The sequence below is a fragment of the Centropristis striata genome, chromosome 1, assembly GCF_030273125.1.
Source record: "Centropristis striata isolate RG_2023a ecotype Rhode Island chromosome 1, C.striata_1.0, whole genome shotgun sequence".
In the NCBI taxonomy this organism is placed as follows: Eukaryota; Metazoa; Chordata; class Actinopteri; order Perciformes; family Serranidae; genus Centropristis; species Centropristis striata.
In genome coordinates this window covers 5,680,477-5,705,694 of record NC_081517.1, presented here as the reverse complement: position 1 = coordinate 5,705,694, position 25,218 = coordinate 5,680,477, and the positions used below count along the sequence as shown (strand labels likewise).

General features: G+C 37.6%; 1 protein-coding gene across 2 annotated transcripts in view; it reads right to left on the bottom strand.

Moving 5' to 3' along the window:
• rnf38 (ring finger protein 38) overlaps positions 1 to 20,637 on the bottom strand; it is a 40,877-nt gene extending 20,240 nt beyond the window's left edge. The window contains exons 1-2 of one of the 2 annotated variants that reach the window (XM_059359315.1): positions 20,535 to 20,637; positions 17,116 to 17,818 (exon numbers count right to left, since the gene is read on the bottom strand). In XM_059359315.1, the coding sequence (XP_059215298.1) occupies positions 17,116 to 17,737 (622 nt within the window). In that variant the 5' untranslated portion in view covers positions 17,738 to 17,818; positions 20,535 to 20,637. Of the gene's footprint in view, positions 1 to 17,115; positions 18,175 to 20,534 lie in introns of those variants that run through there. The other variant, XM_059359394.1, reaches the window with a different exon arrangement.
• Between the last annotated feature and the right edge of the window lie 4,581 nt (positions 20,638 to 25,218).

Genomic DNA, 25,218 nt, shown 5'->3' with positions numbered 1-25,218 from the left:
TGCACAACTGTTTTTTATTATAAATATTTAACCTGTGGTTCTGTTCATTTTTACATGTTGCATTTTTCTTGTTAATAAAAATATTTCTGTTAATAATTGTTAATTCTGTCAATTTTGTTTGTTTGTTTTTATCCTTGTGGTATCGAAAATGGTATCGAGTATCGAATATTTTCCTGAGTATCGGTATCGAGTTGAACATTTTAGTATCGTGACAACCCTAGTATATGGAATATATAAATTGTATTATTGTTATTATGTTATTTTCTTTCTTTTAAAACTGTGCCAAATAAATCAAATCAAATGTAATGAAATGTATGGGATGTTTTGACCCTAGTCTAAAATGTGAGTAAAATAGAGTGTCCCACCTTTTTTTGGTATCAGGGTTGTAGCTTAAGTATAAAACATGCTAACCATATAAAACCTGTACTCACACCAACCACACCTTTATAACGGCTGCAAAAAATTCTCATTGACTTCAGACATTTATTGGTAAAGTAGAAAGTAGGGTTGTCAAAAGTATCGTTACTAAAATGTTGTATCCGGATACGATACTCATTTTCAAAAGTATCGAGTATCTGAAGCTTGTTATCATAGTTGCAGTTTCTTTTTGCACAACTGTTTTTATAAATATTTAACCTGTGGTTCTGTTAATTTTAACATGTTGCAATTTTCTTGTTAATAAAAATATTTCTGTTAAATTTTGGGGTCTGTTTTTATACTTATAGTATCGGTATTGAGTTGAAAATCTTAGTATCGTGACAACCCTAGTTTTGGTATCAGGGTTGTAGCTAAAGTATAAAACATGCTAACCACATAAAACCTGTACTCACACCAACCACACCTTTATAACGGCTGCAAAAAAATCTCATTGACTTCAGATGTTTATTGGTAAAGTAGAAAGAGATGCTGGACAAACAAGCCGGTGATACTGGTTGTTGAATCTAAAGCGTGCAGCGGGCTGTTAAAGAAGAGAGGATGTCTTGAAAAGAGGGTGAAAGACAACAGAGATAGGAGGTGAGGAAGAAGAGGGAGTGTGAACGGCCGGGGAAGGGGATGTGGGGGGGCAAGAAGAAGGCAAAGTGTCGGTACAGAAGAAGGACGAAAATGCACATGAAAGGGTGAGAGCACTGAGGAGGAAAAGGAGATGGGAAGAGATAAAGAGTGGAGGAAAAAACATGAGGAAGACAACTGGAGGAGAGAGAGAGAGAGAGAGAGGGAGGGATGGAGCAGGGTGGGGGTTGTGGCTTCCCCTCTTGACTGCTATTGATTTTCTGTAAGCCTCAGAGTGCATCAGCTATTTCTATCCATTTCCTCCACCTCTCCCTCCCTTTCTCATCTCCCCCCCTCTGCACTCAGCTCAGACACCCTCCTCACACATCCTCCTCCTCCTCACACTCTCCATCACTTCATCACCATCCCTTCCTGCCACCGATCTATTTCCCTATCTGCCGGCCTGTCTCTCCCTCTCCCATATATCCCTGCTGCTTTATCTCACAGCATCCACATTTTCTTGCTTTTCGTCTCTGCCCGTGATCTCCATCACCCTCTCTGTTGCAGCCTCTCTCTATTAAACTTCTCTTCTCGTGTCAAAACAGGAAAACACACAGGGGAAAGTGGGTGAATAGAAAGAGCGGTTGGGTAGATAAGATGATAGATAAGTGACAGGTTTACTAAACAAATCGCCAGCTGTAACAGTACAGTAAGAAATGGGAAAATGGACAGAAAACATTGTGGACCGCTGCAGGATTTGTACTAATTTACATACAGGCTAGGGTTGTCACCATACTAAAATTTTCAACTCGATACCGATACTCAGGAAAATATTCGATACTCAATACAATTTTCGATACCACAAGGATAAAAACAAAGACCCCAAAATGTAACAGAAAAATGCAACATGTCAAAATGAACAGAACCACAGGTTAAATATTTATGATAAAAAACAGTTGTGCAAAAAGAAACTGCAACTATGATAACAAGCTTCAGGTCTGAGGGAGTGCAAAAAATAAATAAATACAATAAACAATAACAATTAGAACAATATTTTGAGGTTGTATGCTGTGCACAATATAAGGCAAGCAAAAAAAGTGTTTATTCCTTGGCTAGGTATCGATACTTTTGAAAATGAGTATCGTATCCGGATACAACGTTTTAGTATCGATACTTTTGACAACCCTAATACAGACTGAAGACAATTTCAGACGGGCATATGTGTAACACACACACACACACACACATCTAACGCACATCACATCACCCCGCCTCCTGAACACATGTCACAGCACACTTCACACCTTTGCGCTAAGCAGAGTCGAGGAACAAGCTGGCATACAGGCTTAAAATAGGCGGGCATGTAACGCCTGGCCAGCCATTACCTGCCTAACGCTGCTTCACACAGGCCTGATGGCAAGCCGCTGTGTGTGTGTGTGTGTGTGTGTGTGTGTGTGTGTGTGTGTGTGTGTGTGTGTGTGTATAGAAATGGGGCTTTTTCTACCTCTCTCCCACTTCATTGTCCTCCTCAATCTATTTATTGTTCTCTCCTTCCTCATTATCTTTCTCATTATCTTCCTCTCTGTTCTGTTACTGCTGCAGTCCTTGAGGTTGCTCCTCCATCCCGCACTTCTCCTCAAGTCTGAAAACTGCTTATACATTCACACTAGGGTTGTCAAAAGTGTCGATACACAAAAATGTATCGATACTAAAACGTTGTATCCGGATACTCATTTTCAAAAGTATCGAGTATCTGAAGCTTGTTATCATAGTTGCAGTTTCTTTTTGCACAACTTCTTTTTGTTATTTTTATGTTATATTAGGGAATCCCCCTGTTCAAGCCCCCTGAGGGTTTTTTGGGCTTTCTTGGCATGTCTTTATTTTATTTCAATATGTATATGGTAGGGTTGTCAAAAGTACCTAGACAAGAAATGAACACTTAAGTTAAGTTATTGTTATTTTTTTATCAAGCTTGCCTAATATTGTGCCTAATATTGTCCTAATATTGTGCACAATCCTTAATTCTGCAATGTGCTGAATTGGCACAGTGTAACGCTGCTATGAAATGTCAGCTAATGTTGCGACCACAATTTTGAGTTAGCATTGATACGCTAATGGCTACTCTTGTAGCTGTAACAAGCAGCGCCGCTAGCATCAGTTAGCCGCGAGCATCAGTTAGCCACTAGCTTTCGCTAATGAATTTGTTTTGAACAACTTAAAGATATAAGTAACAACAACTCACCAACTTGTTTTTGAGCAGACAACTGGCTTCCTTTGTTGTGCTAACTTACATTATTGCCCTAAATGTCAATAATTAATATTTCCAAGTTTTACCAAATTAAATCACTGTTTTAGGCCAAAAAATACAAGTTGGCTTTTTTGCAGTGAAGTAGATAAGATCGGTTTGACGCAAAAGAACCGGTCGATCGCCAATCCGGCAAAATCAAGGAAATCGGTGCCGATCGATCGGTACACCCCTAATTCTGAACCCTAGAAAATGCATGAAATAAAATAAATGAGAAAATAAAAATGCCATTGCATATCTTTTCTTGACCAGGCGATCACAGCTGGCTTCATTCACACAGCAATGCAAGCACACATGGTGTGCATCTGAAGTTTTGAAGGTGAGCATGAGATTTAATTCACAAGTCTCTGTGAGCTGCAGCTCACCACAAACCCTCACTGTGTATCCTTCAAAGGATCAATCCTGCTAAAGCGCTTTTTGATGTTTTGGTTTAAAGGGGACATGTTCATGCTCATTTTTAGGTTCATATTCATGACTGATTTCTACAAGAACATGTTTAAATGCTTTAATGTAAAAGAAAAACAACAATATTTTCCTCCTACTGTGTCTGAATATACCTATATAATATTCCTATAATCACTCTCTTCCTTTATATAGAATAGTTGTGACATCACACATTTACATAAGTCATGAGAGCTTTTTTTTAGGGTAAAGATGCTGTTTAACATGTTGATTATTTCACTATATGTATATAGTAACTAAACCTGCTTTATTTTCTTTTCTTTAAATGGAATTCTCACTTTGTTCATTGAGATATTTAACCCTTCAACCCACCCCACACATACCTGAACTTTCAAACATTTCATTATGTTATTAATAAAATCACACAGAAGCCAAAAGACATTGGTTTGCCTCGTGATTTTGTTTAAAAAAAATAATTGTCACTATTGCATGGGTCAATGACGTGATCGAACCTCGTTTTTTTCATAAAAATCTGATTATATACAGGAAAATAAACGTGAACTTAAATGAGAAAAAAATACAATCCATGTTACATTGCAACATTATGGTAGCTTATAAAATACATTTTACATAATTTGTCAAAACTTTAGAAAAAAATGTTTGTTTTCAGAATATGTTCTGCTCAATATTGACGAAATGTGGAAATGTAGAAATACTCAGAAAATACTCAGTTTTATTTAAATGAAGTATGTATAAGTATATAAGTATTTTATTTGTTCAGGCTTTGGATTAATTGTTTTGGAACTGCTGTGGTTGTTTAAATTGCTGTTGTTTTGGTCTTTTTTTTATGTTATGTGTATGATTTTTATGTGAAGCACTATGTGACTTCTGTCTGTGAAAGGTGCTATATAAATAAAGTTTACTTACTTACTTACAAGTCCACTTAAATACACTGTAGGTGGATAAAGCATTTAATATATAATATCCTTTTTGTCACTGATCCACATACTAGAGTCCTTTTCCACTCGAAAATGTGTTTTGCTTCGTGTTGCTTCACTTGGATGATTGATTTTAACGGTCAGAGTTTAATACAAGACTACAGTTTTACATTAACCTCGTGAGGGAGAAAGTTTCTCTGTGCTCACCTTAGATGTGAGTTTGAAGCATGTTTGTACAAGGATGACACTGTAACTCAGTGTAATGTGGGTGTGCAGTGAAAGTGCAAATGCACCAAGCAAGGACCTTTCAGTGAAATGACACATCTTGTGTACAGCAGTTAAACTTTTATAACAAAAAAATACTTGCATCTTCTTAGATCCAGGGTTTTTTTAATAGATTTCCCTACTACTGTGTGTAGAGCATGGGTCTCAAACTCACGGCCCTCGTGACAATATTTTGTGTGGCCTCCACCTTGATATGAAAGTTGAATGTGTGTTATATGAATGGCACTGTGTGTGGAAGGTCCCTTTAATTATTTTTTTGTTAATTTTATGTCTTTTTTTTTGTTGGTAATTTTGTGTCTTTTTTTTTAATAGTTTTGTCTTTTTTATTAAAATAGTTTTGTGTCTTTTTGTTAATTCTGTCTTTTTTTGTAATTTGGTGTCTCTTTAAAATAATTGTGTCTTTTTTTAGTAATTATGTGTCTTTTTTGGTAATTCTGTGTTTTTTTTTGGTCATTTTGTGTATTTATTTTAAGTAATTTAGTGTTTTTTCAGTCATTTTGTGTCTTTTTTTGGTAATTTTGTGTCTTTTTTTTAGTAATTTTGTGTCTTTTTTGGTCATTTTGTATCTTTTTTGGTCATTTTGTATCTTTTTTAGTAATTATGTGTCATTTTGGGGGTCATTTTGTGTCTTTTTTTTAATTTTGTGTCTTTAATGGTATTTAGGTGTATTTTTTTGGCCTTTTTGTGTATTTTTTGGTAATTTTGTGTCTTTTTTATGTAATTTAGGTTTTTTTTCTGTCATTTTGTGCCGTTTTTTTTTTTAGTAATTTTGTCTTGGCAGCCACTTGAATGAACCCATTACATCCTGTTTTTATATTTTTGCTCCCAGAACTAAGAAGCTGTGTAGCAAAAGACAGTCAGTAATCCCAACAAGATGGCTTACAATGCAGGCATACAAACACTTACACATAAAAAATAAAAAAAACCTTCCTCTTTTTTTAAATTTAGAAAACATGTTATCCAGGCCCCTTGTGCTCGATACACAGTAGACTCTCAAGGATAATACCTGTATGACTGTATTGTGATTCCCATGCAATTTCAGTGCCAACAACAGCTCCATAGAATCTGCTCTATTAGTTGAGTAGAGAATTGATGCTGGTTGATATTTCGCTGAAATGTTGCTACTAAACACAATAGTTTGCAAGCAATTTACCATTGCACTCTTGCTTTCACATCTTAGTGCAGTGACAGAAAAACATTTCTGCACAAGGGTGATTCTCATAAACATGGTACAGCTCATAGCAAAAATCCAAGAGCATTGAATATATATATTTTTTCTTTGACCCTTTATAACATATACAATCTAAAGTCACTGTTAAATATAAATTTACAATCTATTTAAAGAATTTTAAGGTATTTTCTGACATTTTTAGAGACACTGAGCAACAAAATTCATTATCGTAACACATTTTTAAATTAAAAAAAAAACAACAAAAGGTTTTTTTTTCTTTGGCAATCACTTAGCGGGTATCACCAAAATGTATTTTATTAAAATATACACATATTTTAATGCAAACGATTCTATCATTACCGTGACATTTAACCATTTTTTATAATCAATTTTCATTCAGATTTTGTTCTTTATACATAGTTAAAAACCATTATGTTTGATTATATTCTGTTAAATGATACATTTTTAAACAAATGTGTATTCATTTTTATAAAGTTTATTAAATATTTATTGTATACTAGTGTGGGGGAAACCATGACACTTTATCTGGACGCATTACAGTAATGAATTTGTGAATGAAAAATATGTTTAAAATATAGAAAATATTATTTTTACAAAAGACAATGAATTGTGCCTCATTATGGCTATTTTTCATTCATATAAAAGTGAAATATATTTAGTTTAATAAAGTATGTCCTTATAATCTTCACAGACAGAACTTAAACTGGCTTCATGATGTATGTATGTATATATGTATGTATGTGTGCCTGTTCCTGCTTGCAGCCCACCCAGGCAGCAACTAAACCAGGTGTGTGCACATGGAGAGGCACGCAAACAGACATACTCCTTCACACTCCTTCCTCCTTCTCACTCCTGCTCCTGTCCTCACTATCCCCCCCTCCCTCCCTCCCTCCTGAAAGACAGGAGCCAGCTGAGAGGGAGTGTTAGAAGAAGAGAATAAAGATTGTCATCTGTTTCTGCCTCTTTGGCCATTACTTTCTCTCCTCGATCATAAATCTCAACACTATCACCACAAACTGAGCCATCAACTCATTTAAACTACATTCTGAGGAGCTGAATGGAAATAACTTGGGAGAAATATACGTTCTCGCACAATTTAAAGCCATTAGGATCAATGTCGGTACATCTGTGATGGGCAGTTTTTTTAATTAAATTGTATATAATTTTCTCTTTTTGCATTGAGACACTCCCACATGTATTATCATTTTTTGGGTTTTTGTGTCTTTTTTTAGTCATTTTGTGTCTTTTTTGGTCAGTTTTTAGTCATTTTGTGTCTTTTTTTTAGTCATTTTGTGTCTTTTTTGGTCATTTTGCGTCTTTTTTTTTTGTCATGTTGTGCCCTTTATCAGGCGAAGAACTATATTTGGTAACTTCAGTGGATATCAAAATATTATATATAATATTTCGAGAAAAAAGTCCCAAATTTACTAGATTAAAGTGGCAAATCTACAAGAAAAAAAAAAAGTCGCATATTTACGAGAATAAAGTGGGGGGGAAAACAACTTTTTCCTTGCATATTCAGCACTTTAAATCTCATGAATCTGCAAAATTGTGAATGCAACATGGGACTTTTCCAGAACTGAAATCATGGCGGAAGACGACTATAGCGGAGTGAGCTCAGATATAACAGCTATAAGCTCTCAAATACTTTTTTAATTTCATTTCTATCTGCTACAGAGGCTGAAAAATCTATTATTCAGTAGGAAGCGTTAACACTTCTGTTGAATTTCCAGAAAAACTTCAGGTTTTAGGGGGTTATTTTATAATCGCCCAGAGGTTTTACAGGCATTTTTTTACAGCCGTTTTAGACCTAAATGGGTTAATTAAGTTCAAGACAGTTCCTGCATAATAATAAGATGATATCAAGAAAGAGAGCAACATAAATCCAGCTGTGTGAAGACATGCTCCTTCCAGTGGACATTGGAACCATGGATTGGTCCAAAACAAAGCTGCATCCACTGACATTCCCAGTTATCTCAACATGGACAGGACTAACATGCAAACAGCAGGAGTAAACAACCTCCCCCTCCCTCCCTCCCTTCTCTTTAACTCCCAGCATCCATTCATGCATGCATTTTTCACACATACTTTAACCACCAAACTTACTGCTGCTAGCCTCTGCTCCAACCACTCATATCCCACCCTCCACCAGGCCTCCATCTGCTCACAGCAGGGTGGTCACCATACTAAAACTCAGGAAAATATTAAATACTTGATACCATTTTACTAGGATAAAAACAAAGACCCCCCAAATTTAACAGAAATATTTTTAACGAACAAGAAAAATGCAACGTGTAAAGATTAACAGAACCACAGGTTAAATATTTATAATAAAAAACAGTTGTGCAAAAAAGAAACTGCAACTATGATAACAAGCTTCAGGTCTGAGGTAGTGCAAAAGTTGTTTGGTTGCAGGTTGACTTTTCTCTGCTTCATTCTGAGACTTCAAGAGAGAAAATAACACTTTTCAATCACCAACATTTATGTAAACTTATTAACTCTTAATGCTTATGTATACTGACGCTGTGTCAATTACTGTGCCCATCCAGCTGTTACTATAGACGACTATACACTGAAAAAAATGGAGTGACATTAACTTTAAAAAAAGCTAGGCATGTTTTTCCACACAGAAAGTGTTTGTAATTCTGTGTCTTTTTTGGCAATTTTGTGTCTTATTTTAGTAATTTTGTGTCTTTTTTGGGTCATTTTGTGTCTTTTTTTTTTTATCATTTTGTGTCTTTTTTGGTAATTCTGTGTCTTATTTTGGTCATTTTGTGTCTTTTTAAAATAATTTTGTGTCTTTTTCTAGCAATTTTATGCCTTATTTTAGTAATTTTGTGTCTTTTTTGGGTCATTTTGTGTCTTTTTTAAATAATTTTGTGTCTTTTTCTAGCAGTTTTATGCCTTATTTTAGTAATTTTGTGTCTTTTTTGGGTCATTTTGTGTCTTTTGAAAATTATTTTGTGTCTTTTTCTAGCAATTTTATGCCTTATCTTAGTAATTTTGTGTCTTTTTTGGGTCATTTTGTGACTTTTTAAAATAACTTTGTGTCTTTTTTAATAATAATTACTAGCTGCGGCTAATGGCTAATAATAACACGGTATTGATAGTATCGATACTTTTGAAAATGAGTATCGTATCCAGATACAACGTTTTAGTATCGATACTTTTGACAACCCTAGCTCACAGCCAATCATTTCCATCTTTCTCTTTCCAGTCACGGTATCCACGCCTCCCCCAGGTTTCACACACTGTGTCTGTGAAGCATGCTTCCTCTCTGTGCTTTAATGCTCATGACATCCTGTGTGTCCTCTACAGTCAGCCCTATTCCATGGAACATGTTCACATCCTCCTTTTGCAATTTCTTCTGTGCTTCAGTCTAATCATCTCTCCCTTTCCTTCCTCGTCCTCTCCCTGCACCTGACCTTCCTAAATCTCATGCACTGCACTTCCTCCCAACGTCAACTCCGATAGCTGCCTGATCCAATACACAACTTCTTCTAAAGCTGCTTCTCCTCTTTCCCCCTCGCTTTTACACATCAGTTTTTTGCTCTTTCACTGGCTCTTCTATTCTCCCTAAAGCATGGGTCTCAAACTCGCGGCTCACGGGCCAATTGCGGCCCTCATGGCGATATTTTGTGGCCCCCACCTTGATACGAAAGTTAAATGGGAGTTTTATACGAATGGCACTTTACCGTGTTGTGTGTGGAAGGTCCCTTAAATTACTTTTTTTGTTAATTTTGTGTCTTTTTTTAATGATTTTGAGCCTTTTTTTGGCAATTCTGTGTCATTTTTTGGTAATTTTTTAGTAATTTTGTGTCTTTTTTAAATAATTTTGTGGCTTTTTTGGTAATTCTGTTTCTTTTTTGGTAATTCAGTTTCTTTTTTGGGTCATTTTGTATCTTTTTTGGGTCATTTTGTGTCTTTTTTAAATAATTGTGTGTATTTTTTTTGGTAATTCTGTGTATTTTTTGGTAATTTTGTGTGTGTTTTAAGCAATTTGGTGTTTTTTTGGTCATTTTGTGTCTTTTTTGCTAATTTTGCATATTTTTTAGTAATTTTGTGTATTTTTTTGGTCATTTTGTGTCTTTTTTAAGTAATTTAGTTTTTTTTCCTGTCATTTTGTGTCTTTTTTTTAAAGTAATTTAGTTTTTTTCCTGTCATTTTGTGTCTTTTTTTGCTCGATTTCAGTTTGAGACCTCTGCCCTAACTTGACCTTACTAAAGGCTTTTAGTGACATTTGGCATTCTCTCTCCCAATCCCTCTTTGAACTACAACTTTCTTTAAAACGATCAGAGCCCATCCATAGGTTTTAAAGCTAATTTGAGGTCACTGTCTTCTACCCCCACGATCTTCTCTTGCTGACCAAAGTGACTGCTTTGTTGTTTATTTGGAGTGACGGAGTAGCAGGGAACCCCTGCTACTTGGTCGATCCAAGTGAAAGACTTTCTCTTCAAACCGGAGGGGGTTGCCTGGGCGACAAGACAAAGGAAAGTGGGGAAAAAAAAGAGTGCATGTTTCCACTTCGGCTGCAGACAGAGGGATGGAGAGGACAGGAGTGGAGAGGAGGGGTAAAGGTAGAGTGGCAGGAGTGTCTGCCCCTCTGCTGCTTTGGGCAATCCATTAAAACGATCCCTCCATTAGACAAATGTGAGGGAGGAGGCCAGAGAAAATGGACCGGAGGGGTACAGAAAGGGTTGACTGATCCAAAGGGGAGGGGGAGATGAATGTGGCTAAGAGGGGACAGGCTGTGACAGAGGTGGGTCAGAATCAGGATAGGATATCAACTGCTACAGAGGATGTTTTTATCCACTTGGACCAATTTGGCAGCAGTTTTAAGCATTTGGTGGGAACTTAAGCTTAAGTACTTTTACATTTTCTGAGTCTCTTTTGCACCTCAAGACTAAATGCTGCAAATGTGGCCTCTCAGGGCTCTTTTTACCTCGTAAGACATGGTAATTTCTTTTAAATTGTAAGTTAAGTCATGTGAACAGTAAATGAGATAGCGAGTCAAAAAGAGGATAATAAATGTAAGCACTACAAACTGTATAAAACAAGCATGAAAGAACAAGGCACAAAAGATGTGGAACAGACTGCTGGAGAGACGGAGGGACTGAAGAGTAATAATTTTGTGTCTTTTTTGGTAATTCTGTGTCTTACTTTGGTCATTTTGTGTCTTTTTAAAATAATTTTGTGCCTTTTTCTAGCAATTTTATGCCTTATTTTAGTAATTTTGTGTCTTTTTTGGGTCCTTTTGTGTCTTTTTAAAATCATTTTGTGTCTTTTTCTAGCAATTTTATGCCTGATTTTAGTAATGTTGTGTCTTTTTTGGGTCATTTTGTGTCTTTTTTTTAAGAATAATTGTGTGTCTTTTTGGTAATTCTGTGTCTTATTTTGGTCATTTTGTGTCTTTTTAAAATAATTGTGTGTCTTTTTCTAGCAAATTTATGCCTTATTTTTAGTAATTTTGTGTCTTTTTTGGGTCATTTTGTGTCTTTTTAAAATAATTTAGTGTCTTTTTTTAATAATAATTGCTAGCTGAGGCTAATGGCTAATAATAACACGGCCAAGTATCGATACTTTTGACAATGAGTATCGTATCCAGATACAACGTTTCAGTATCGATACTTTTGACAAACCACTCTCTGGGCTCTTTTTACCTCATAAGACATGGTAATTTCTTTTTAATTGTAAGTTAAGTCATGTGAACAGTAAATGAGATAGCGAGTCAAAAAGAGGATAATAAATGTAAGCACTAGAAACTGTATAAAACAAGCATGAAAGAACAAGGCACAAAAGATGTGGAATAGACTGCTGGAGAGACGGAGGGACTGAATAGTAATAATTTTGTGTCTTTTTTGGTAATTCTGTGTCTTACTTTGGTCATTTTGTCTTTTTAAAATAATTTTGTGCCGTATTTTAGTAATTCTGTGTCTTTTTAAAATAATTGTGTGTCTTTTTCTAGCAAATTTATGCCTTATTTTTAGTAATTTTGTGTCTTTTTTGGGTCATTTTGTGTCTTTTTAAAATCATTTAGTGTCTTTTTTTAATAATAACTGCTAGCTGAGGCTAATGGCTAATAATAACACGGCCAAGTATCGATACTTTTGAAAATGAGTATCGTATCCAGATACAACGTTTCAGTATCGATACTTTTGACAACCTCCTCTCGGGGGTCTTTTTACCTCGTAAGACATGATCATTTCTTTTAAATTGTAAGTTAAGTCATGTGAACAGTAAATGAGATAGCGAGTCAAAAAGAGGATAATAAATGTAAGCACTACAAACTGTATAAAACAAGCATGAAAGAACAAGGCACAAAAGATGTGGAACAGACTGCTGGAGAGACGGAGGGACTGAAGAGTACAGGATATCATTAGCTTTCAGGCCCAACGCAGGTGACTAGCAGGGAAGAATGGACTAAGGATCTCCTTCGCTCTCACTCTATTCCCAACAAGCAGGACCCTTCTCTGGGAATGGAAAGAGGCTCTAATAAAAGGTGTGTAGTGTTGGGGAAGGTCCAGCTAGCCAGCTGCTTCACTTGTGTAAGAGAATATTCAACTATAAATTAGCCTTAAGGCGTCCTCGGGCTAAATAACAATGTTAATAGCACTCAAATGCTGTCTGCTTTTTTATTTCAAAATAAAGCAACCGCTTTACTTTTGAAGCATTTCACAGCTACGAGATAAAGCCGTACCTTTGTTTTTTGACCCATTTTTATTCCTCGGCTTTTTAACTTTGCATGAGTTTTGTGGTCCTCTGTGTCTTATTTATTTTACTACTTTTAACTACATATTTTATTTATTTTATTTCTTTTAACTACATATTTTATTTTTATTATTTCTTTTACTACTTTTAACTACATATTTTATTTCTTTTATTTCTTTTAACTACATATTTTATTTCTATTATTTCTTTTACTACTTTTAACTACATATTTTATTTATTTTATTTCTTTTAACTACATATTTTATTTATTTTATTTATTTTACTACTTTTAACTACGTCTTTTATCTATTTTACTATGTTTATCTGTTTGATTGTATTGTTTTATTTATAGCATCTTTTTAGATTGATACACTTATTATTTATTGCTGATTGTTATATGGAAATGTTTGTTTTATTGTTGGTTCTATGTACAGCACTTTGGAGACATTTTTCTTGTTTAAATGTGCTATACAAATAAAGTGGATCAGATTGGATTTTTACCACTTTTGCTACACTATGACTTCATTATTTGTGCTACTCACACAGAGTACAATATGTATGCACACACACACACCTATATTCTCTCCGTGTTACTGTTCTTTTGTGTGTGTGTGTGTGCTGTGTGTTTCAGGTCTAATTGAAATTAATCCAGATAATGAGTGAGTGTGTATAGAATCTGGAGCCACTCCCTCCCCCTCTGGATCGAAATCCATTTGGATGGAAATACAATACAGTCATTCTATCCATTGATTTGTACTTTCCTACATGTCATAGCCAAGCTTCTATGACAGAGTAGGGGTCAGAGGTCACAGCAGACTGATGGACATGGACGAGTCCTAGTTCTCCGTCTCTGGTGATGCAGTGGAACGTGGCACACTGATCTGGATTTTAACCCTTTGATGCACAACATTATATCAGATCATTATATCCATTTTTCCTTTCATACTCTATGAAGAAAAATAGTTTTTGTATTATTACATCAAGTTTACACACATGGGTCAAAAATGAACTTGTGCATTAGAAGCGTCATGATACAAAAAGTGATGCACTGAAATCACAATTTGACTATATGGTTAACTATGTTTGTCTTATTTTTAAGGTTTAACTTTAAAAGAGTTGTTAGAACCACCAGATTACATTGTAAAATCACACATTTTAACATTTGAGACTTTTTAGAGGCACCAAACAATTATTTCCATTGGAAAAACAGTAGGATAGTGAATGAAAACAAATTATTATTATTATTTTAAAAAAGACTTAAAATTATTTTATACACAAAAATGACCAAAAAAATACACAGAATTACCAAAGAAAAAAGACACAAAATTACCAAAAAAGACACAAAATAATTTTTAAAAAGACACAAAATTGCTAAAAAAAAAAACAAAAAAACACAAAATTACCAAAAAAAAGACATAAAATTTGTTAAAAAAAAAGACACAAAATTAGTTTAAAAAAAGACACAAAATTAGTTAAAAAAGACACGATGACCCAAAAAGACACAAAACTTACTAAAAAAAAGACCCAAAATTACCAAAAAAAATGACACAGAATTGCCAAAAAAGACCGAAAACAAAAAAATGAGGATGTATGATGAACAAAAACAAGCTATTTGAGGAAAACCTGGAATACTGAATGATGAAACTAATTTATTGCAAAGATATAGAATATAAAAACTCAGTCGGGTCACTTTAGACCCATGTTGTGCATCAAAGGGTTAATACTTGTTTTTCCCTCTCGATCAACTATACACAAAGAAAGCTAGATTTCCCTCAAACTCAACAAGCCTACACAAAGCTAGGCTCAGAACACACAAATGGCTTGACAACATATCGGCTGGCAGTCCAGAAGAGGCCTTTGTTTATGTATGTTCAGCTGTTTTTTCTTACTCTCACTCTCCCAGACAGGTAATTCCAGTCTCCATACACTGTTGCTCAGTCTCTCATGTGCTCACATATGCAGCCACTTTTTTTTTTTTTTTTTTTTTAAAGGTGTCGGTAAAGACACAGAGCAGGAAATGAAGAATTTGGATTGGTAGAATATCGTTTTGAGCTTTTATATACGAATTGCATTCGATTCACTGTGTGGTTGAATAGTGTGCCGAAAAAAAGAAGAAAGAAAAACACCTGTAGTGACTAAGCTACATTGTGAGTTGCTCAATGAGAGGAATGACTGGGTTCTTAGTCTGTGCATGTTAAGTTATCCCAGCATGTAGAGTCAGTATGAGTCGTCTGTCTGCTCGGAGCAAAAAACATTCACTGGAAGCTTGTGAATAAGCAAGAAATTCCTCTGAAACTACTCCTTTCTTTTAGCCTTGATCCAAATATATACTGCTCCTCATGATTTGTACATGGAGAAATGTAAATAAATGAATCTTCTAGCTTTACAGTTTTGTTTTCCAGAGAAAAATACCACTTAAAAAATTCCCCCAAAGCATGGCAGCAAGACAAGCACTTCCTAACCTGAGAAGCCTGTTAGGTGGGCTAAACGAAAAGCTTTCCCACAGTCTCACTGAATGTGAAACTCTAGCTGTGCTGTTTCTATGTTGTGTGGTTCACTGCACTGCATTTGCTGTGTCGGAGTGCCCTCGCATGTATTCATCACCCAGCACCAGTCCACGCAGACTCTGGATAAGTTTTGCTTGGCAGTGAAGCACAAATATCAAAGCCTGGCTAACAGAGCGAGCTAGAGAACCTTCTATCTGAAACAGAACATGCCCATCCAGCTGCTACTATAGACGTCTATACACTGAAAACAGGAGTGACATTTACTTAAATTGTAATTCTGTGTCTTTTTTTGGCAATTTTGTGTCTTATTTCAGTAATTTTGTGTCTTTTTTTGGGTCAATTTGTGTCTTTTTTAAATAATTTTGTGTATTTTTTGGTAATTCTGTGTCTTTTTTTGGGCCATTTTGTGTCTTTTTTAAATAATTGTGTCTTTTTTTAATAACTTTGTGTCTTTTTTGGTCATTTTGTGTCTTTTTTAAAATAATTTTGTGTCTTTTTTTGGTAATTCTGTGTATTTTTTGGTCATTTTGTGTCTTTTTTTAAGTAATTTAGTGTTTCGCTTGGCAGTGAAGCACAAATATCAAAGCATGGCTCACCGAGCGAGCTAGAGACCCCCTATCTGAAACAGAACATGCCCATCCAGCTGTTACTATAGACGTCTATACACTGAAAAAAACTGGAGTGATATTTACTTTAAAAAAGCTAGGCAAGTTTTTCCACACAGAAAGTGTTTGTAATCTTTACTCAGGCTGTTTCTAAGTAATATTTATTTAATAGAACCACTTATTTTTTATGAAAATACACAAGTAAATTGCGGATTCACTGATGTCCCTCAATTACATTTTACTATCAACTAATTAAGCCAATGAACTGGTTTAGTGAATATTACTTGGAACGAATGATTCAATATACATACAAAACTGAGGACACATAAAAACAAATAATCACTAAGTAATGCACGACATGAAAAACTGCTATTTTAAAGTAAAAGCACTGAATTCATATTTCTTTGTGGAATGTATATAGATGATTGAAATAATAATTACAGGGCCAAAAAAAATCTCTCACATTCTATATCACATTCTATTTAGTCATTCAGCTGACTTTCTTGTGAGAAGTACTTCATCAGTTGAAGATTTACAGCACTATGATTTTAGTATGTGCATGTAAAAACAACCCTGCATCTATAACAGCCATACAAGAGTATATAGAAATACATTCAAGGATTGCCAGTTTTCTTATTTACAGCCCAGAAAGCCAAACCCTGGGTTAGCTAGCCATCATTTATACCTTTACCTAGTTTAGACAAAGACTAGTCTGTTCACACTGGAAGGCTTGTTACCTAGCTACATCAATATTTATGTAGTTGACTAAAAGTAGACATGTCACTGTGCCTTAAGAAGCACAGTGTTGGTAACTAACTATGCACAGCACTTCAATAAGCTTGAGGCTACCCCGGTCCACACCACAGGCTGCTGTTGTTCATTTACCTACTGTATGTGCAAACTGTGCACCACATCAACACTGCAGCTCTGTGGCAAGCACATGAAAAAAAAAAACCCTGTCTAATTAGAATACAACAAATGTGTTCACACATGCACAGACACTTTTGTCATGCCAACCCCAGGACAGCCCCCTCCCCTCCTCCCCGGGGTATCAAACACCTCGACTTCTATCACTCCAACTTGGTGCTTATGTAAAGAGGAAAAAAAGTCGAATAAACGGTGCGATCGGTCGAACATACCACATACACAGTCAATGACAATGACAAGTGGGGGCATTATTTACCTGCCGCCGGGATGCGGTGCGCTCCGGGAACCGAAGCGAGCCTCTGAATGCCGGGAGAGGCGTTACTTCCTGGGGCTCGCTGCTGGATCTCCGGGTGGTTGCTGTGAGCTCCAAGTGGTGCGCAACCGGCACCGTGCTGCTGCTGTGGATGTAGCTGCTGCTGCTGCTGCTGCTGCTGATGGAGGTGGTGGTGGTGGTGGTGGTGATGGTTAGATCCCATGACTCCGCTGCCGGTAATCCCATTGCCGTTCCCACCGCCACCGCCGTACTGCTGGTAATATCCAGAGCGAGAACGCGATCGAGTCCTTGGGGGCTCCATGGCCATTTGGTGGGGGTGAAGTGGATGGAAGAGAAAGGAGGAGGACGCGGCTGGGGACTGCGGCGGAGAGCCGTTGGTGGATCCGGGCTGTACAAAGCCCCTAGCGCCGCTCTGGCTGTAACTATAGCCCCCGAGTCCTCTGCCCCCCTCCGCGCCCCCGTACTCTGTGCGCTCCGCCGACTCCGCCGCCCCCGCCTCGTCGAATAAATCAGCCCCTTTAGGGACAGGCTCCGGGGTGGAGGGCAGCCGGGGGCAAACTCTGGGCTCCTGAGTCGTTGGCTGTCCAGCGGCTGCGATTGGCATTTCCTTTCGGGGGATTTCCTCTGTTTCTTTTTTTTCTGCGTTTTTCCTCTCGTTTCCTCTCACAGAAGAAGCTTTTAGTCACTGTTTCAAAATATAAAGTTGGACAGAGGCTAAGAGTTAAACTGGTGCTCTTTGTTACTGTTCACACAAACACCAAATGTTAGTCCTGTCACTGCCTATTTAGATAAACATGTGTGTGTTTTCACTCCGAGGCTCAACTTTGTCTCAGTAACGTTACTAAACAGCGTGTTTCCCCAAAACTGGGGCTCTCTTTTATTTTTTTTTAACCATTTAGATTCAGAATCTCTTTTTCAACAGAGACCTGGCCAAAAATAGCAGCCAAAGCTCAACAAGAGTGCCCAAAAAACAACATTTACAATAAAACAAGTGCAATATAGCACAGTATTAAAACATAATGAGCCTCATTAAGAAAAACAAGCACATCTCTATCACCACAGGCTTGATGGTAGCTTTAAATCAAATTAAACTCTTTGTTACTATTCACACAAACACCAAATGTTAGTCATATCACTGCCTATTTAGATAAACATGTGTGTGTTTTCACTTTGAGGCAGCTTCTTCCCTCAAGTTTGTCTCAGTAACGTTACTAAACAGCTTGTTTCCCCAAACTGGTGCTCTCTTTTATTTTTTTATTTAACCTTTATTTAAACATTGAGATTCAGAATCTCTTTTCCAAGACAGACCTGGCCGAATATAGCTGCCAAAGCTCAACAAAAGTGCCAAAAAAACACATTTACAATAAAACGAGTGCAATATAACACAATATTAAAACATAATGAGCCTTATTAAGAAAAACAAGCACATGTCTCTATCACCACAGTCTTGATGGTAGCTTTAAATTAAATTATGCTGTTACTGTTCACACAAACCGTCCAATAGAGAAGTGTTAAGCACTAGGATCAAGCTCAAAATGAAACCTCCGATTACACATGTGATTTTATACAGCCATACTCATGATAAACTGTGAAACTTAAGTTTTTTCCTCTATAACCGTATCATCAAATTTGATGATTGTTACACCGCAAATTGTCACACTGTTTATGTGATTCATCAATATATTTTTGTCAGGTGACGGATACTAGAGATGCAGATGGAGATACAGGATAAGAGGCTGGAGGAGGTAGATGGGGAGAAGTTGGAGGAGATGGAGGAGGAGAAGTTGGAGGAGATACAGGAGAAGAGGCTGGAGGAGATAGAGGAGGAGAGGCTGGAGGCTACATGCTTTACAAAAAGGTCAAACCGAAAAACGGAACAGCAAACTTAAAAGTAACAATAGAAAACTAGAAGAACTACTAGAAAACACAGTGAACTGAAAGAGTTTGAGTTTGATTAAAGATACTTGTGTCTGAGGCCGGCTCTACACTGGGGCAAGAGGGGGCCGAGCCCCCTTAAAAAAATGTCTTGCCCCCTCAAATTAAAAATATAGAAGTTGAGAAAGCACATTTTAATATACTCATAAAATTAATAAACATTACAATTTGCAGTAGCGGAAAAATCCACCAAAAAAGGGATACCCGATATACGATCATTGGTTGAAATCTAGATGAAGGATATTTTATTTTATTTCATTCATTTATTTTTATTTTAAATCCCCCCCTGAGGGGTTGCCACCTTATTGTGGTCAGGGGGTTTCTGTGCCTCAGTGACCTTAAGAGCTAAAGCAGCAAAGCTTAGTCTTCAGGTGGGACACCTGGACAGGTCTGAAGATCTGACAAAGTGTAATCCACTTCTCCAGGTTGGGGTTGGACCCATAGACCCCTTTCAGTGAAGAAAGCATCGTTACTGGAGCATGATGTGTCCACATGATGCCCCCTTCTCATGTCTGACTGCCCCCTCATATCTGCTGCCTAGAACCGGCCCTGCTTGTGTCCCCCCCACCTCTGAAATCTAAATTCCCTCCGTGGTCCTCTCACTGCCTATTTAGATAAACCTGTGTGTGTTTTCACTTTGAGGCAGCTACTTCCCTCAAGTTTGTCTAAGTAACGTTACTAAACAGCGTGTTTCCCCAAAACTGGTTCAACAACTAACGTTAAACCAGCGTCGTCTATTCGACACAGCATCGATATTATCGCTTTGTAACTAAAACACAACTATGACTAAGGGCTCGGTGATTTAGGTGGATGAAAATACGGAGCCACTTCCACAGAATAGTGAGGTTAAATCTCTCGGTTCACCAGCGACGTTGAGTTCACAACAACCGAGCAGCGAGCGGCCATGGCTCACTAGCTCACAGGAGGCTAGTGCGCATAGCATACTGTGATAAACGCGTTATTACGCTTATTCTAACCGTACAACAACCGTGTTATCATACCCGTCCGCCTTTCCATACGCGTGTTAGTCCCCGATCTGAGTTTAGGGCAACTTTGTCCACTTTAAAAACCATTTAAACTTGTTTAGCCAGGCTGCGTAATGTCGTTCACTAGCTTGGCAAGCCGAACCAACCCCTCCTCCTCCACCGACCAACACACAGAAAAAGCCCGTAGCTTAGCCACCCACGCCTCGAATCCCTTTAAATTGCTTGGTTAATAGTAAGACAGCAAAAAAAAAAGCCTTTTTAAGAACTTATTCGAGGTGATTTCATTGAGTTGTGGCTGTTTTCCCAGCTGGGAAAGGGTCAAACAGCAAAGCGCACAGAGGAAGATAAAAAGTGGTGAACCTAAAATTACAAAGAAAGAACCACGGCTAAAATTAACACGATCTTAAGGTATGACCCCGCCTCTGAGGCTACTGAGTCTAATTTCCCTGCCCTGAGTAGTTTTATTTTACAACAACTTACCTCCAATGTGCTCTCCACGACTGTACTTCTGACTCGGATCTGTCGATAATATGGTGAGCGCAGCGTTTGAGTGTATGCGAGTGAGTGTGTGTGTGTGTGTGTGCGCCCAGTGTTCGCTTGGTGTCAGCGTGAAATGTGACAGACCGTCAACGCTCAAGTCGGATTTCACCAGACATGACCAATAGATACCAGAAAACAGAAAGCGCTTGTAGTTGGTTTCTAGCATAAACCCCTCCCACGCGCTTATTAAGAACAAAAGAGCACGGAACTATATTTGAAAGTGCCAAATATGTTTTGTTTTCATTCACTTTACTTTTTAAAACACGAGTTTTCTGGTAATATGAATCGGCTGACGATCGGTAGTCGATTACGTGTCCTGTTAAATCAGAAGCTGCGGATAGCAGAGAGGCAGGCTAAAAGGGGCTTTAAATTATTTATTTACAAATACCAAGCCTACCCATTGCAGCTGTTTCTTCTGGAGCCGAAAGTTCGCTTTAAGAATAAGTATATGCTGTGTTTGCAAAAAGTTGCTCACCATTATACAGTGGCTATAAAACAAGATAAAGACAGAAAGAAAATAGAGTGACAAGTATAGAAAAAAATGTTTGTTTGGGTTTTTTTTTTTTTTTTAGCTCTCGCCTGAAATAAATAGGCCTAATTCAATTTTCACTATCAAGGCTAAAGGATGCATGCCTGCTTGTGAGTCACATTTTTCACGGATAGAACAAGTTTGTTCATGTGTCCTCACGTCTACACGCACCACTTGGGCTCGTTATGTGCTTACAATAGTGTGTTGGCATATGGCAATTTCTCATATTTTCAAGCAAGGAGAGAGTACTTTTTTTGTGAATAAATGTGTCAAAGGTCGGGGAAATGGCCTATATATATATATATATATATATATATACATACATACATACATACATACATACATACATACATATATATATATATGTAGAAATAATCATATACATAATCATTCAAACAGGGCTCTTGCATGATCTGTGAGCAAAAACATCTTTAAAATTGCTTATTTAAGCATAATTGCAGATTACACTGTGTCTGTGTGTGTGTGTGTGTGTGTGTGTGTGTGTTTGTGTATATATGTATATATATATATATATATATATATATATATATATATATATATATATATATATATATGAAACATTTCTGATGTAAACTAGTGTAAATAATATAGTGTTGGTATTCTATGTGTCCTCTGTGTGTGTGTGTGTGTGTGTGTGTGTGTGTGAGAGAGAGAGAGGAGTGTGATGAATGGCATGTGAAGGGAAGCATGCATGTGATCTCTGTCTGTCTGTCCTCTCTCTCACACACACCTAAACCCAACCCAGTCCATCTCACCTCCCATACCATATTCCCTTGGTCTTGTTCTCTCATTTCACACACACTCAACCCCAACCCATCAACACCACTCTGAATACACACATACACCCAACACACACTCATACACACACACATTCTCTCCTCATTACACTCCCTTTCCCTACTTTGATGATATGCAAATATCCCTCCCACCCTCCTTTCCTCCCTCCTCCTCTCCTCCCTCCCTCCCTCCCTCCCCCACTCCCTCCCTCTCTCCCGCAAGCAGCAAGCCTCCACACACACACACACACACATACACACACACACACTCACACACAGGCTAATGCGCTGTGGCAGCGTCCACAGACAGGCGGGGAGGATCAATTTTTCACCCAGTGTGCTACCGATATTCATAAGATAAGGCCACAGAAGAGAGAGGGAGGAGAGAGAAAGGTGGGGGAAGGAAGGAAGGAAGGAAGGGAGAGATGGGGATAAGAAAAATGGCGAGTGGGTGTAAATGAAGGAGACTGAAGAAAAGGGTGTCCACGAAAAAAGGGTGAGCAGACAGAGAGGGAAGGAGACTAGGGAGGATGAACACGGGTGAGAAAGTAGAGAGGGTGGGGAAGTCTCGTGGGTGTGCAGGAGGGTGGAGGCAGGATGAGTAAGTGGGTTAGGGGTGGTAGGAAAGGGGGATGGGGTGTAGAGAGGGCTCTGGGGGATGGGGTTGGGAATGGATGGGGTGGTAAGGGAAAACGAGGGATGGTGTGTGTGTGGAGGGGGGGTTATTTTGCTGACGTGCTCTCTTATTGGCTTGTTCAAACGCTGGGGGAGGGGCAGCCACAAACCATACTCTCACCAGCTGTAGGGAAGAGCAGAGAAACAAAGAGAGAGAGAGGGAGGAGGGAGGGAGGGAGGGGGCAGATATGTGTTTTAATGTTGATATTCTGGTCTAATTAGATTCCTGTCTAAGTGGCGGAATGAATGGTGCTGATCAGATAGAAATGGGCGTAGTAGAAGAGAGGGAGCCGGCTTTGTTTGAGTTGGAGAATTCTGTTTTTAGTGCACACAAGGGGTTCTTGATCTATAATTCAATTTCACTTGAGAGACAGAGAGAGGCAAATTGCCAACACTGTCTCTTATGGATACATTCAAACTCACATTTATTCATATTGTGGAGGAAAAAGACAGTGTCTTCTGAGCATAAGCGGAATTTTAGATGACACGTCACTGCTCTAATACCTCCAGTGTTACCTAATCGTTATGCAATATGTATTTGAAGAGCATATGTGACAATAAAGACATTTCATCTGAGCCAAGTGGTTGAAGTCAAGATGCAAAAGTTGACTACAAAGAAGAAACACATATGGACGTATACAGTTTACCTCGCCCATATGTAAATATTTAACCCTCTTTAAACATGTCCTCAAAATTAAAAGAAGATTAAATAGAAAGCATGAACAGCATAGCAAAAGAAATACCATTCCAGCACACACAAGGAGGCAGATTGAGAGCCATGTGTTTGTGGAGCCCAGCTGAACCCCGCCTGCTAAACCAGTCCGCTGGCTGTGACAGACTGACAGGCAGGGAAATAGAGATGGTGGAGTGTGTGTGTTTGTGTGTGTTAGTATGAAGAGAACACAAGAAAAAGAGAAGAGAAATTGAGACAAAGAGGCAGATTGACCAATGCAGGCGGACACAAAAAAATAAAACAGAAAGGGAAGAAACAGCAGAGAGATATAGCGACATGGAGAAACATCCAAAGAGAAAGAGAGAGGGACGCTTACTGTAGTCATACATGGAGAATGAGAGAGAGAGAGAGAGAGCAGAGAGTAGAGGAAGCCAAGCTTTCTGTGGCTTAGCCAGACTGGAGCGGTGGGACTTGGCTGGCTGTGGACCCTTGGCTTCACTATTAAAGCAAGGAAGAAAAAAAATCACAGTCAAAAAATGAAAAGGGCAAAGAGCTATGCCAAGAATGCACAGGCAAGAAGCAACACATTAGGTTCTTTCCTTCTGCCTGCCTCTCTGTTTCCCCAAGCAGATCTAAACAATAGGTGGGACCAGCCACGAGAACCGAGAGCCGTACACTCAGAGCCCTGCTGAGTGACTGAGGTCGACTCTGCAAGTTTGAAACTGTGTATAATGACCATATCATCCCCTTAATATACCCTTTTCCTTTTTTTGTTTCCTCTTCGGTAGCTTTAGGGTAGTTGAAATCATTTTATTCCACAGTCTGACTGTGTCATATGCTCAGCGTGTTCCAACTCTTCATTAAAATGATGTTTACACTGAAATACTCTTTAAAGCATGGGTCTCAAACTCGCGGCCCGCAGGCCAATTGTGGCCCTCGTGACGATATTTTGTGGCCCTCACCTTGATATGAAAGTTTAATGTGAGTTTCATATGAATGGTACTTTACCGTGTTGTGTGCGGAAGGTCCCTTTAATTACTTTTTTTGGCAATTTTGTTGTCTTCTTTTTAATAATGTTGTGTCTTTTTTGGTAATTCTGTGTCTTTTTTGTAATTTTGTGTCTTTTTTAGTAATTTTGTGTGTTTTTTTAGTAATTTTGTGTGGTTTTTTGGTAATTTTTTGTCTTTTTTTATCATTTTGTCTGTTTTTTAAATAATTATGTGTCTTTTTTGGGTCATTTTTTGTCTTTATTTAATAATTTGTGTCTATTTTGGTAATTCTGTCTTTTTTTTGTTGGTCATTTTGTTCCTTTTTCAAATAATTTAGTATTTTTTCTGTCATTTTGTGTCTTTATAAAATAATTTTGTGTCTTTTTTTGGTAATTCTGTGTATTTTTGGTCATTTTGTGTCTATTTTAAGTAACTTTGTGTCTTTTTTTGTAAATCTGTGTCTTTTTTTGGTCATTTTGTGTCTTTTTATTTTTTATTTTGTGTCTTTTTTGGTCATTTTCATACTGCCTCCAGCTTCCCCCAGGTAATTTGAGTTTGAGACCCCTGCTTTAAACCCATGTTTTATGGCTGCATCATTGAATCACATGTAAACATGTTATATGTTTCGTTTATCATTTTACATTCCCATTTGTACCAAATTCAGTCTGCCATATCTGGGGCCTTTGAAAACTTTGAAGTTCTGTGGGTTTGATCAAGGTTTTGCAGCATAGCGTGAGTCTGTACTGACTGGCCCATCAGGAAGTCTCTCAGTATGTGGCCACTAGTGTTACCAAAAAAGTTAAATTTCTAAATCACTTTTCACACTTTTGAAATATCCTCTTGTTTGTTGTGTTAAAACAGGGCGAGTCGACAGCCACGCTGGCAGTTCTATGAGGCTGTATTTAGGCACCGTGAGCACTAAATGCTAGCATGAGAAGGCTAGCATGTTCACAGTTACAAT